The following is a 12,524-nucleotide window of genomic DNA, read 5'->3' on the forward strand; positions in this document are numbered from 1 at the left end:
AAGCTTTTTGATTTCAACATTTTTAAAGGTGTCGGGCTGGGACTTTCCCCAAAAATAGCAATAGTTAGGCTAGCTAGCTATCATGTTTTAAATGTTTGTTATATTTTTTAAGAAGTTTTTTCCTTTCTTCTGAAATGTGCCAGAAACATGGGGTTTCTGTTCTATACAGTGGTTCCACTCACTTTTATTGTCCTGGTCTTTGTAGGAACAGTGGTTTAGGAAGACAGGAAAGAGACAGAGCAAATAGTAAGCACAAATCAGGGACAATTTCCTTGTTCTTCCCTTTAAAAAAAAGTCTCATTTGTTTCAGGCTTTCTGTAATGAATAGCTAAAAGGAACCTAAGTCCCATTCCAGCTGGGCAGCAGATATATCTCGAAGTGTGACAACCTGTTCAACTTAGTGGGACTTTATCTTTTACTTAAACACTAAAAGACAAGTGTTTGCCCTGTGCCTGCAAGAAGCTGCATATAGATGGCGATGCACTGAACTCACCCAGGAAAGTTTGAACTGCAAAGCATACAGTAAATCCATTTGGGAATATAAACACTATTTTTTAAATTCCTTCTAATTTTCACTCATCCTGGGAAATTTTTGCCCTTAGTAAGCTTCACAAGTCAAATCAGGCAAGCAGGACACTTATTTTTCAACTCCAAGTGATGAAGGGTGGAGAGAGGATTTGTCATCGTACTAAGTTCTGGGAAGGGCTTTGGGTCCCAAACATTGTAGTCAGTGGAGAAAGATGGCAACTCCCATCTCAAATTGCAGGTATGTGAAAGCACTCTTTGGAAAAGCTCTTTTCTCTCTTCATGACTTTGGAAAGAACCCAGGTGATGAAGACAGATATAGATAGACAACAGCTGTCGGAAAGAAAAAGCCTCTTTTTTTTTGGTTTTTTAATCAGTCATTGCTGTACAGAGGAAAAAGCTCACACACACATATACATAGACATGCAGAGTCCCCACCGGACAGAGAACAAGAATTACATCCCAAGAAATGCAAAAGACCTCTGTGAGACCTAGACTCAGATCAGTACTTAAATGTGCTACAAGGGCATGAATAGTTATATGTTTTACACAGCAAATATATAAATGCTTGCACAGCGTCAGGTACATAACTCAGCTTTGCATTCATGCTACCACAGTGTTTTTAGAGTAAACTTGTGTCCTTGCACACCAGCCATATGTGAGTCAGGAAAACTGTGACTCAGTTTAATTTGGTGCAACTTACACTGGACATGTGTTTAGGAAACTGTTGTAGGAGGAAGAGAGCCTTATATTCCAGGCTAAGGCTGGTATTATCTGTCATCTGGCTTGGCAGGTCTGGGGCATTAACTGGCATCACATATCAGGTTAGGTTAATAATCTACCACTTGGTTCTGCTTGAGCAGATCTGTGTGCCCAAACTTGGGATCAGTTGACAAACCCAGAGTCTCAGGGGAAAAGGGTTAGTTGCTCTGTGATCAGCAGGATGTCACTTGCACCACGAGATGTTCAGACCTAATGGCTGGATCTGCTGTGAATCAGAAGCTACGTCTGGAAAGTAGCAATACATGTCCAGCTCTCCAGGGATGCCCATGGCAATGAAAGCAGGCTTGGATGACAAAATGACAGATAATGGCAACTTGGACGAGATATTACCAGAATGGGAGAAAAAGTTAAAGGGTATAAAAATACCTTCTTCATTTAACAAGATACCCCAAGAGACTGGGAAGACATTCCCTCACTCCAAACAAGTCGGGAATTACCTAGTAGGCAAAATGATCAACAAGGGCTCCTTTGCCAAGGTGATGGAGGGACTGCACATCCCCACAGGGGAGAAGGTAAGCTCATAAGAAGAGGGTAACATACACTAGGAATCACAAGTAACCTCACACTAATTTACAGCAGAAAATTTCAGACCATTTAATCTGAAAACCACAATCTACTCAGTGAATTATCCTCTGAACCTTTTCCTCATAAATTAACCTCATAAATTTAGTTTATTCCTCATGTATAATCAATCACATGTGTGAATACGTATTGAGTGCAACTATTTTCACAATTATAAAATATAGACAACAGAGATATCCTCCTTCTGAAAGAGAGAAGGATGCTGGCATAAAGACAATTTCCAATCTGCTTTGCCTAATAATCCTCATTGAGCAATTAGTGCCTTGCATCTGAACTTTAAAGTTATGGACAACACTTAGTGAAAATTAGCTGCTCCAACAGCAAATATTTATATGGCAGGACACACATAGCATCTGTTATCTCTAGTTCAGTTGGGATAAAATAATATACCACTAGATGCAAGTGTGGAAAGGTGGGTTGCTCTCAAGTAACTTTTTGAATTTTACTTCTCTTGTGGCTTCAGTAGCTTCACTGTCTGAATAGCTCCCCAAACTGCAAAGAGTCCAATCTCAGCCCATAATAGCCAGTACCTGGAATGGCTTTTAGACTAAGTCAGAAGGGAGCATGTTGGAAAAAAATTGCGGTGTGTTTCAGACGCAGTTATCAGTCAAGCATGTAGGGATTTTTGCATTTCAGAATATTTCATATGTGCCTCTTTATTAATGCAGTGAGAGGGACAGATATGACTGACTTCAGCCGTCTTGTTTTGCCCTTCAAGAGAAATAAAAAGCAGATTCTTCCATCAGGAACCTCTCCCTCTGTGGTACTGATTATCAACACCATGTCAAAAAAAGCCTCTCCCCCATGAGAGCTTACTCCATATCCTTCTGAAAACTAATCCTGGTTGCAAAGCTTGTTGCTAATTTGCAAATATCCTGCCATTTAGGTAGCCATAAAAGTCATTGACAAGAGGAAAGCCAAGCAGGATTACTATGTTTTAAAAAACATGAAGCGTGAGCCACGGATACACCAGATGATTAAGCACCCCAATGTCGTTCAGCTATATGAGACCTTGGAGACTGACAACTCCTATTACATGGTGATGGAGCTGTGCCTTGGTGGGGACCTCCTGGACAGAATTTGTGACAGAAAGAGGCTGGTGGAAGAGGATGTAAGGAGATACACCAGGCAAATTCTGTCTGCAGTAGAGCACCTGCATTGCCAGGGGATTGTTCACAGGTAAGATGTTTCTCCTCTTTCAAACAGTAAGAAAAGAAAGTGTTCAAGAACATAGAGTGTTCTTCTTCACCAAGAGAATTTCTTTATTTTTCCCTAATAAAAACAGGAATTGCAAAGAAGACTATGTACTCTCGGCTCATATTAATGAAGCATTTTATTCTCAGTAGTGGTTATTACTATTATAAGCTATTATGAACTCCTTGCGCAGTAAAGTGGCAAAGATACTTGTCCCAGGGACAAGAGCTGATGAGCACAACAAACCAATACTTTACCACAATTTTCTCAGAATTAGGTCATGACAAATGTCATGAACTCATTCAAATATTTTAGTGTGGCTACATATATAAATATTGTCCTTTGGTTAACCACAACATATTGAAATAACCATACATCACTCAGAACAGAAAACTGAGGAATCACAGCCCATGGCTTGTCGAGACGACAGGACCCACAGATCTGGGTCTGTGACAGGTTGATGACCCTCCATGTTGGCTTTTGCATTACAAGGACAGATCATACGTGGTGTCACTGCTAGAGGAACCTCAGCATCCCATGCAGGGAGAGCTGATCATCCCCTCTGTCAGGGATCTCGGCACATATGCCAAGAGCAGCAGTGTAAGACTTCTATGTTAGGTGGAAGAATAGGCAAGAAGCAGTTTTTCCCACCGTTTTTCTGTTTAACTTAATGATTCACAGTCAATCAGATTCTTAATTTTAAGTGGTAAGTGCACTCACCAAGAAAGCCCACAGGACCTAACAAGTAATCCAGTTGACTCCATTGTTACAGCAACCATGAAACAAATAAGCTGTAAATGTGATGCCTCAGCATTTACAAGGGCTTTGTGACTTGAAATGCTTGCAATCCAGCACTTCATTATATTGGATTTTTCAATTAATAAGGAATGAACAAGAAAGAAATAGTTAGTATCTGACCTACAGATTTTAAACGAACAACAAAACCAAAAAACACCAGAAAATAAACCCAACGGGCTTCACTCATTTAGTTCAGGCTGGCATCCCTGCCTTGCTGGTTCCCTAAGTAATCTATTTTACAGCATTTCTTCAGTGCTTACAATCATAACATTTATGTTCTTCCCATGACAACATTCACCATTAATTTCTCAAGTCCTGTTCCCATCTTTTTGTTTGGAATAATTCTTCACAGTGAACATGAGAGTAGCCTGACTTCTTGCCCGACTTCTTTCTTCTTCCATCATTCATGCTTTGCCGGAAGAGCTTAGTGAGAGAGAAGAATTTTGCTGCACACCCTGAGAGTAGCCAGGTACAAAGTGACATGAGCTCCCCTGGTGACTTGATTTACTATCAAACTACCCTAACCAAGGGAAAATTCATTCCTGGCTCTCCAGCACTTTGTTGTAGGGTTTATGAAGTTGCATGGTCTGGCAGGATCCCAATCACAGGGGTAGGTTCAGTCAGCAGTACTTCAACTCGTGACCTGCTGCTAGCTTTGAGATTCAGACCTATAGCCTTGACCTCTTACCAGAAGAAGATTGAGAAGGATCTGGACGGGCTTCCCTGCTCAGCTCCAGCTGCAGTGATTTATTACAACTCACTTCAGAGATTAAACCAACAAGGATAATTGTGGGTGTATCCTCTTCTGAAAAGAAGGCATCAATGTTTCCAGAAAGATGAGCAAAGAAGTAGGAAAGTTACCTCACAAATCCAGTCTGGTTTTCTCATCTAAGCACTTAGCAAAACTCAACTCCTTGCATTGCTTTAGCCCAAGGAAAGGAGGGTTCCCAAGCTGCCTGTTGGGAGCAGCTGCTGATCCGTGGGGAAGATCCTGGTAGAACGGCACCAATTATACGTTCATGAGATGGATAATTGTTGCCAATGCTTGGGTCTATGCCAAGAATGGAGGTGTCTGGTGATTGTAAAGTCTCATCCCTAAGCTCATCACTTAGGAATGTCCTAATTTAATTTACTTTTCTCGAAAGTGGCTTATGGTCATTCCTGATTTTTAACCCTGCATATATCTCAGAAAAACAGTATCTTCTACGGCCTTAATAACGCACTTGATGAAAAACTGGCTAAATTTGTAACTGTTTTTAGTCCAAATTGATATATCTCAACAGAAATTCGACACTATGTTCAGACAGCTATTTGGTTTCTTAAGCTTTACTTCTCCAATTCATCACTAAAATCAGCACTGATCCAACAAATCCTTACAGGTTAAATTAAGTTTGAGTCTACATTTCACAGTAAAGGTAGTAACCTTTCTTCTCCATGCAAGATCATGGCTGATCTTTTGCCATAGTTGCCAAAATGACCCAGAAGATGGAGTATTGACTCACTTGTTCTCCCAGCATTTTGCTGTGCCAGATATAAGGAGGCTCAGGCACAAGATCTGGCTCAACAGCTCCACAAGCTAACATTCATCAGCTGAGTTCTGCTTACTATCCCTATGCCTGCTCTGGACACGGCCAAGTGGTGAGGTAATGCATCTGAGCTTAGAAACCGCCAATAAAGACGTGCAAGCTAAATCCCATCGCCTTGCAACTGGATTGGGATAGCGCATGCGCACAGTCAGCTACCAACCCCTACAGCTGGCGCTTGTGAGGTGGCAGTAACTTGCTTGTATGTACAGTTCCTAATTTTTCCTGGCTGTTTTTCCTGGATATTTTCCCTTCTCTCATATAAAAATGTCATATATGCCTTTGAATCCCTACTGAACCAAGTCCTGGAGAAACATCACAAGCTGCCCTCTAGGCTCTCTCTCTCTGAAGTACCCATGGGAATGAGGGGGAAAAAAATCACAGTGTTACTTAAATTTACAACATTCCTTGGAAAGTTTCTTTTGGGAAAGAAAAGAACATGATGTATCTTTGATGTAAGATAACTTCTGACATTACATAAACTTTCATAGTGACCATTATCAGGTATTTCAGGCAAGAAAGTCTACATTTTTATTAACTCTGCGAGCAGTCAGCTCAGCCTATAGAACAGTGGTTGTAGCAATCTAATATAACATTATTTAATGGCAGTGAGTAAAAGTCATCAGAGTGCACTGTGGGGTGCTAAATCTGATAGAAATGTCAGATTTGCAGTAGCCTGAAACACAAATAGTTTTAAACTGCAGCATTTCAGTGCAGAGTTATGACACAGGCAGGCTATGAACAAACTTACCTTAAATCTACCTCCCAGCTTTTGGGCACTGGCTAATTTTCCACTCCAAGAAACATGCTATTCGAATAAAACTTATTAAAGAGATATCATTAAAACCATTCCCATTCTCGGCCTGGGGCAGCAGAGGGTTTTGAATGTAATGCTGTCCCATCCAGAGCCACAGAGTTAAAAGGATGTTCACCTCAACCCACCCATCATGACCACCTCCAGACTCGATCCCCTGCAGCAATGCAGTGCTGTTCATGCAGCACCAATCCATCCAGCCCTTGTTCCTTGTTCCCATCACTCCTTCTACTTTGTCCTCCTGTGCTCTCCAAGGTCTCTCTAAGAGCTGACAAAAGAGCTTTATAACTTCAGAGCAGGTGGGAGAAAAATTCATGTTCCTGGAGTTATTTCTGAAACTTGTTCTGTCCCTCTCATGGCCCCTGTAGAGCCAAGGGAAGCCCCCAGCAGCAGACTTTGACAGGACTTAGCAAAGCATTGCAGGCTCTTCAACTGGCTCCCAACTCTGAAATTACACTGTCTGAGGACTCCTCTGTGATGAAAAAGATTTTGATTGCCACTTCTGGCACTCCCCACAGTGGGGCATTATTCTGGCTTGTGCTTTTAATTTGGAAATATGTAAATGTTCACACAAGTACCTGAGCCAACATTTTTCTTGCAGCTTGGATTACATCCTCCTTGCAGGGGCCGGCTGATACTGGTTGACCCTGTTTTCACAAACATCACTGAACATGTCTCCACTTTCACAGTATCTGTCTCCAACACAGCTTTGGTACATCTCCCCTCTTAAACAAGCAAGGCAAGTCTCACTTTCCAGTTCCCCTCTCATTCTTCACATCTCCCCGGCACGATTTACTCGCAGAGAAATAAGAAATATTCTGCAGTGCTCAGTACTTCAAAAAAGCCAAAAGAACTCTGGTCCAATATGCACAACTTTTTTACTCAAAAGAAGAAATAAATGCAATTCATTAAAAAAAGTTAAATTCGTAGAACAGATGATTCCTAAAATTAATAGTCTATTTAAAATGTATATTCATAAAATATTCCCTGAAATACTGAAAGTTTCCATTTTCCTGACTGAAAACTTCAGGAAGGAATAAGGATCTTGTTACAATTGTAGGCAGAGCTTTGCAGAACTACTGTTATAATTTCAATTAAATTTTGCCAAAAACTATCTGCAAATGTTTAGCTGGGACATCAGGCACCCTAAAGTTTGCTTTCTGTCTTGATTTCAGGGACCTAAAAATTGAAAATTTTCTTCTTGATGAGAACAACAACATCAAAATCATTGGTAGGTGCACCGCTATCTGAGAAGCTTGTTTTCTGCTTTTTCTGTGTGTGTGCAGCTTCCAGTGACAGTTCAGCTACTATTCAAACACCATACTTGATGAGTGAGCTTGTGATTATTCAATAAACATATTTGAGCTTTTAGAATAAATAAAAGTTATGAATTATAACTTAACAGCCTGTTTGTTTGAACTTTAACTGAAACATACCTTTAAGAGAACAAGGAAAACAATTTTGCCTATTGTTTTCCCTTGTGTATTGCTGGAGAAGCAAGAAACAATTACAGCTTTTACGTGTAGAAAGCTGTTCCTAGCAGAAGTGATTTGTAGACAAAGAAATAAATCTTCTGGGGTGAAACACAGGTACAGACACATTAGTTTGTGTGGAGTCATTACTTCCACTAGAGACCTTATCATTTGGTATGTGTTTAAAAAGAAAAGACTGTTTTGGTCACTAATAGAAATCTTGCTAGGGCTGTGAAGCAAACATTTATAAAAATGAGAGAATTTGCACCAAGCAGTTAACACATCTCAGAGAAACATTAATCTTATTCTATGGGAACCTCACAGAAAAATCCCCACAAGGGATGCTAAATCTTAGAGAAGCCACATGTTTAACCCAGTGTTTCCCAAACTTTTAAAAGCTTAACACCTCTGAGAAAAAAAGGTACCAACTCTTCACCCCTGTTTTATAGCCAGCCAGTCCTTTACAATCACACCTTTCTCTTTCCTCCCTCTTGCACACATGCACATACACAGAGAAAAAGGCTTAAGTTAGCACTTTTTCCCCCACATTTACCATGGGCTAAAGCCCACGGAGCTGAGCCCAATGTCATAGCTCATTAAGCCAAGCTAATGTGGCTGTGTTGTTAAGCTCATGCACTCAACAAGGGCAAAACAAAATAGTTAAGCCAAAATCAACTAAACCAGGTCCATGGCTGGGTAACTTTACTCTAAGTTCTCTGCTAATTCATGGCATGTTAATTCAAACCCAAATTGGCATCCACAGCTGAGACATCAATAGATGCTACAACTATTTCTCCTATTTTTGGACAACTGGTAAATTTAAAGTAGTTTAAAAAGAGACTAAAGCTTCTTTGCCTTTGTGACCATTAGATTTTGGACTGAGCAATACTGCAAGGTTTGAGGGTCTCTCCCAGGAGCTGTTACATACCCAGTGTGGAAGTCCAGCTTATGCTGCCCCAGAACTGCTTGCTCATAAGAAATATGGTCCAAAGGTGGATGTCTGGTCCATGTAAGTAGATCTAAAAATGTACTTATTGAAACACTCTCAGCACTGAATGGTTTAGATAAGACTCTGATATAAATGGGTTGGTGGCATTCAGCTTTGGGGCATAAAAGGCAAAAGCAGAAATATATGAGGGAAGGGTTGCCAGAAAAAAAAAAATTGAGTATTTAGAAATGTGCCTCCATTTCAAGACACTGGAGAAAAAAAAAGGGCATAATCAATACACATGCTATTCTGAAGAAACCCTGTGCCAAGAGAAGGCAGCAGAAGGTAGGGTATCTGCATATAGGAACCTGTCCTGAGAAGTCAGAGAAATAACTTGTACATATCAATCCCCTCAAATGAACCCCCCTGCCTTCCTGTCCTGGCAGGCAGTTTCAGCTGATAGCTGAGTACCTTCTGTCAAAATCGGACTCCGTGAAAGCCTTGGACTGACAAATGGCCATTTTCTGTCTAAGACGTATTTTGCCAAAAGAAGAAATCTATACAGAAAAACTGAGTCTGGAGGACACACAGGCCAAAGATGTGGCTATAACAGAGCTATGAGATCTCCACCCATACCTTAGCAAGGCCCTTTATACTGAATTATGATAATAATGTGGAGTTATTTTCCATCATAGGTGGCACAAACCTTCATGGACTCCATTTTCCTTTTTTATTACATCTACAGGATACATCTCCTGTAACAAGCAAGAATGCAGAAGCTGCCAGGAGAAGAGCAGTTTCTCACATAAAGTATCTCAGACTTTTCAAATGCATTTCCAGTTTGCAGTTCTAGCAGTCAGGTTATGGGGGTATTTACATTATTTTTCTAAGTGGAGCTGGTAAAACGATAATATATTAAGTTGATCTTCGTATTCTTTAATCTTCATGGATCTGGACAGGAGAACAGCTCTCCATGTCCATCATTTGTCCAAAGGCAGTTCATGTTTTTCTGTATGTATGTATGTTTATATATATATATATATATATGCATGCAAGTGTATCACCTTCTCCTCAGCTTTTTCATAGTAACCAGATGTCTGTGTCTCCACCTAGGAGACATTTTATAAGCCAATTTCCAGCAGGTATGATTCAGGGTATGGCAAGTGAGCATGAATAATGCAGACTGAACTGAATCTTTGCCTAGAGCATTAAGATGAAAAAAAAAAGTGGCTCATCAAATGCACCTTCATCCAGACTCCTCCCACTTATTTACAGTTACAACCATAATTCCTTGCAGTGACCTGACTGACAAGTGTTAGAATAAAGATCCAGCTATTGAAGCCAATGATAAAGTCCCATGGATTTCAAATAGCTCACAAGATTTCTAAGAGTAATAGCACTTTTTGGTTTAGAAGCCCCACCTCCCATCACACCCCACAAGCATACCCATTTAAAGGATGTTAATGTTATGTTTCTAGAACAGGTTGTCTAGAAGAGTTGTAGATGCCCCATCTGTGGAAGTGTTCAAGGCCAAGCTGGATGGGGCCTTGGGCAACCTGGTCTAGTGGAAGTTGCCCCTGCCAATGGCAGAGGGTTGGAACAAGATGGTGTTTAAGGTCACTTCCAACCCAAGCCATTCTATGATTGTGTTCAACACATAATGCTGCATTTGATCTAAACCACTTCGTTCAGAACACCTGCAAAAAGGAAAGGAAGGCCTGGATGTACACAGCTGCTCTGAACTGGGATGTCACTCTTGCCTGTCCATCTGTGAGAATGAGGAGTCTCCTTGAGGAGTTCTCAGCAGTCTTTACTAAACTGTGTGTTCACAAAGGATAAAATGTTTTAGTTTGCTCTACAGGATTGCTGGTACCTACATACAGGCATCTGGTTCAGGTGCCTAAAGCAGAAAATTAGTTTTCCTATATGCTCAAAAGATAAAAAGGATTTATATGCACATAGTTATATAAAGTATATTACTCCTCTCAAGACCTGCTCTGGCAGACATACTATATATTTGGGGTTTCATCTAACAATGACTCCTATACCTCAGCTTCTTCTAAATTTACAGGGTATAAATGGTACACAAAGTTAAGGATGAAGGGACACATGCCACCAAACTACTTCAATATATGTCTGATTTTCAAGAGTGCTACTCTGAATTTATGTAAACATAGCACAGATTAATCAGGTCTAGAGGATGCTGTCAGCACTTAAATAGGATAATACTGATTTCACATTTCAGGTATCTGAATGAGGGCAAAGCAGTAATCTTAGAACCATTTACTGAGCTCACTATGTTAATAAACAGCAAATAACGGGTCAAGGTCTATATAAACTTATATATGGCCCTTGCTGTTTAACACAGGTTCTGCACCTCAGGCATAAAGCATATTTAAAATTTATATTGGAATTGTTCATATTATCATAATGGGAAAGGGAATTCTGATGGACTAAAATATTAGTTAAAAAGATAAGTTACTTCTGGTGTCACAAAATAAGTAAACGACTGCAGATTGACTGGACCTAGAATCAAAAGATTTCAGTGTAGTGCAGAAAGACTGACTTTATGCAGCAGGACCGACAAGGAGTCGTTACAACAGGAACCAGAGAGCCAGTCAGCCAAAAGGACACTCACAAACCCAACCAGATCCAACTGCAATACAGCCAAGACTCCTGAGATGCAACAGTGAACTGCAGTGCCTGTTTGCCTATCATGACTTCTGTGCAGAAGATTTTAAAGGTTCTTTGAAGGACTGCAAAGTGATTGGCTTTCATGCACCAGCTGAATTGAGGAAACAGCTGTTGTAGTCAAACAAATCCAGGTAGTTCAATAGGACAGAGGAGAAGCAATTTGTATGGCTAATAAATTTCCAAGTTAAACATGCCATCAGATTCCATCTACAATTAACTACCAAGTGTGTTAGTGTTTACTAGCTATAACTGTGTGCAGCTCCATCTCATGGTTTTTCAACTGTTGGAACACATTAATAAAAATCATAGTTGAGCACATCACAGATTTGCTTCACAGATTATCATTTGCACTAGTGTACCAACCACGCCAATTAAATTAGAGTTGCCTGAATTCCTAAAATTAGTATCTCTGCTGAGCTCAGTAGAGAAATGGTAAAGGACAGTCGGAGGGAACTCTGAACAACCTGGTCTAGAGAAAGGTGTCACTGCCCTCAGCAGAGTGATTGGAACTGCATGATCTTTAAGATTCCTTCCAACCCAGGCCATTCGATGATTCAATGATTCAATGATTCATTCTATGGTGAAGAACAGTGCTGCTGTGGCAGTGCAGTTCAGCTGGAGCAAGGAAGTACCATGGAGAGTGTTCAAGGAAACCTCCCTGTCCACAAACTCAGGACAGCTAAGCAAGTTTTCCAAATGTTGGTACTTCTCCAGACTGAATGGCAAACCTTCACAAAGTTTGCTGGTCGCTGCTAGCAGACTGTTAGTCTTTCGCAAGAGTTAAAGTTTTAAGTCTTTAGCCAACAGCAAGCTGTTACCAAATGAATGCCTTCTGGGCATAAGTCACACCTAATTTAGCAATTTGAGCAAAGCAAGAAGAACTTAATTACTACTTGGAACAAGATCTATTGCATCAGTCCCAGTTCTGTGTTGTCACTCAGCCTCCAAAGCAAAATGCTTTATTCTGATGGGCTGGGTACATTACACTGTCACTCCAATTAGCTTATTTTTAAAATAAACAGCAGGTCTCCACTTTCAACACCACAGGCTTTCCAGTCACTCACTGTACACTCTATTTTATACACACTTCCCACACCATTCTTTTCTAGATAAAATGGCATTTAAGCAAAGAAAAAAAGGCATAAAATGTG

General features: G+C 40.4%; 1 protein-coding gene across 1 annotated transcript; it reads left to right on the plus strand.

Annotated features, from left to right (window-relative positions):
• The first annotated feature begins 1,568 nt into the window (after window positions 1-1,568).
• LOC103621466 (hormonally up-regulated neu tumor-associated kinase homolog) lies at window positions 1,569-8,794 on the plus strand. The gene is made up of 4 exons (XM_017742806.1): window positions 1,569-1,820; window positions 2,777-3,069; window positions 7,455-7,510; window positions 8,622-8,794. Exons 1-4 carry the CDS (start codon window positions 1,569-1,571, stop codon window positions 8,762-8,764), a joined length of 744 nt encoding a protein of 247 aa, XP_017598295.1. The 3' UTR covers window positions 8,765-8,794.
• The last annotated feature ends 3,730 nt before the right edge of the window (window positions 8,795-12,524 follow it).

Source organism: Corvus brachyrhynchos, unplaced genomic scaffold (assembly GCF_000691975.1).
Source record: "Corvus brachyrhynchos isolate BGI_N302 unplaced genomic scaffold, ASM69197v1 scaffold87, whole genome shotgun sequence".
Taxonomy (NCBI): Eukaryota; Metazoa; Chordata; class Aves; order Passeriformes; family Corvidae; genus Corvus; species Corvus brachyrhynchos.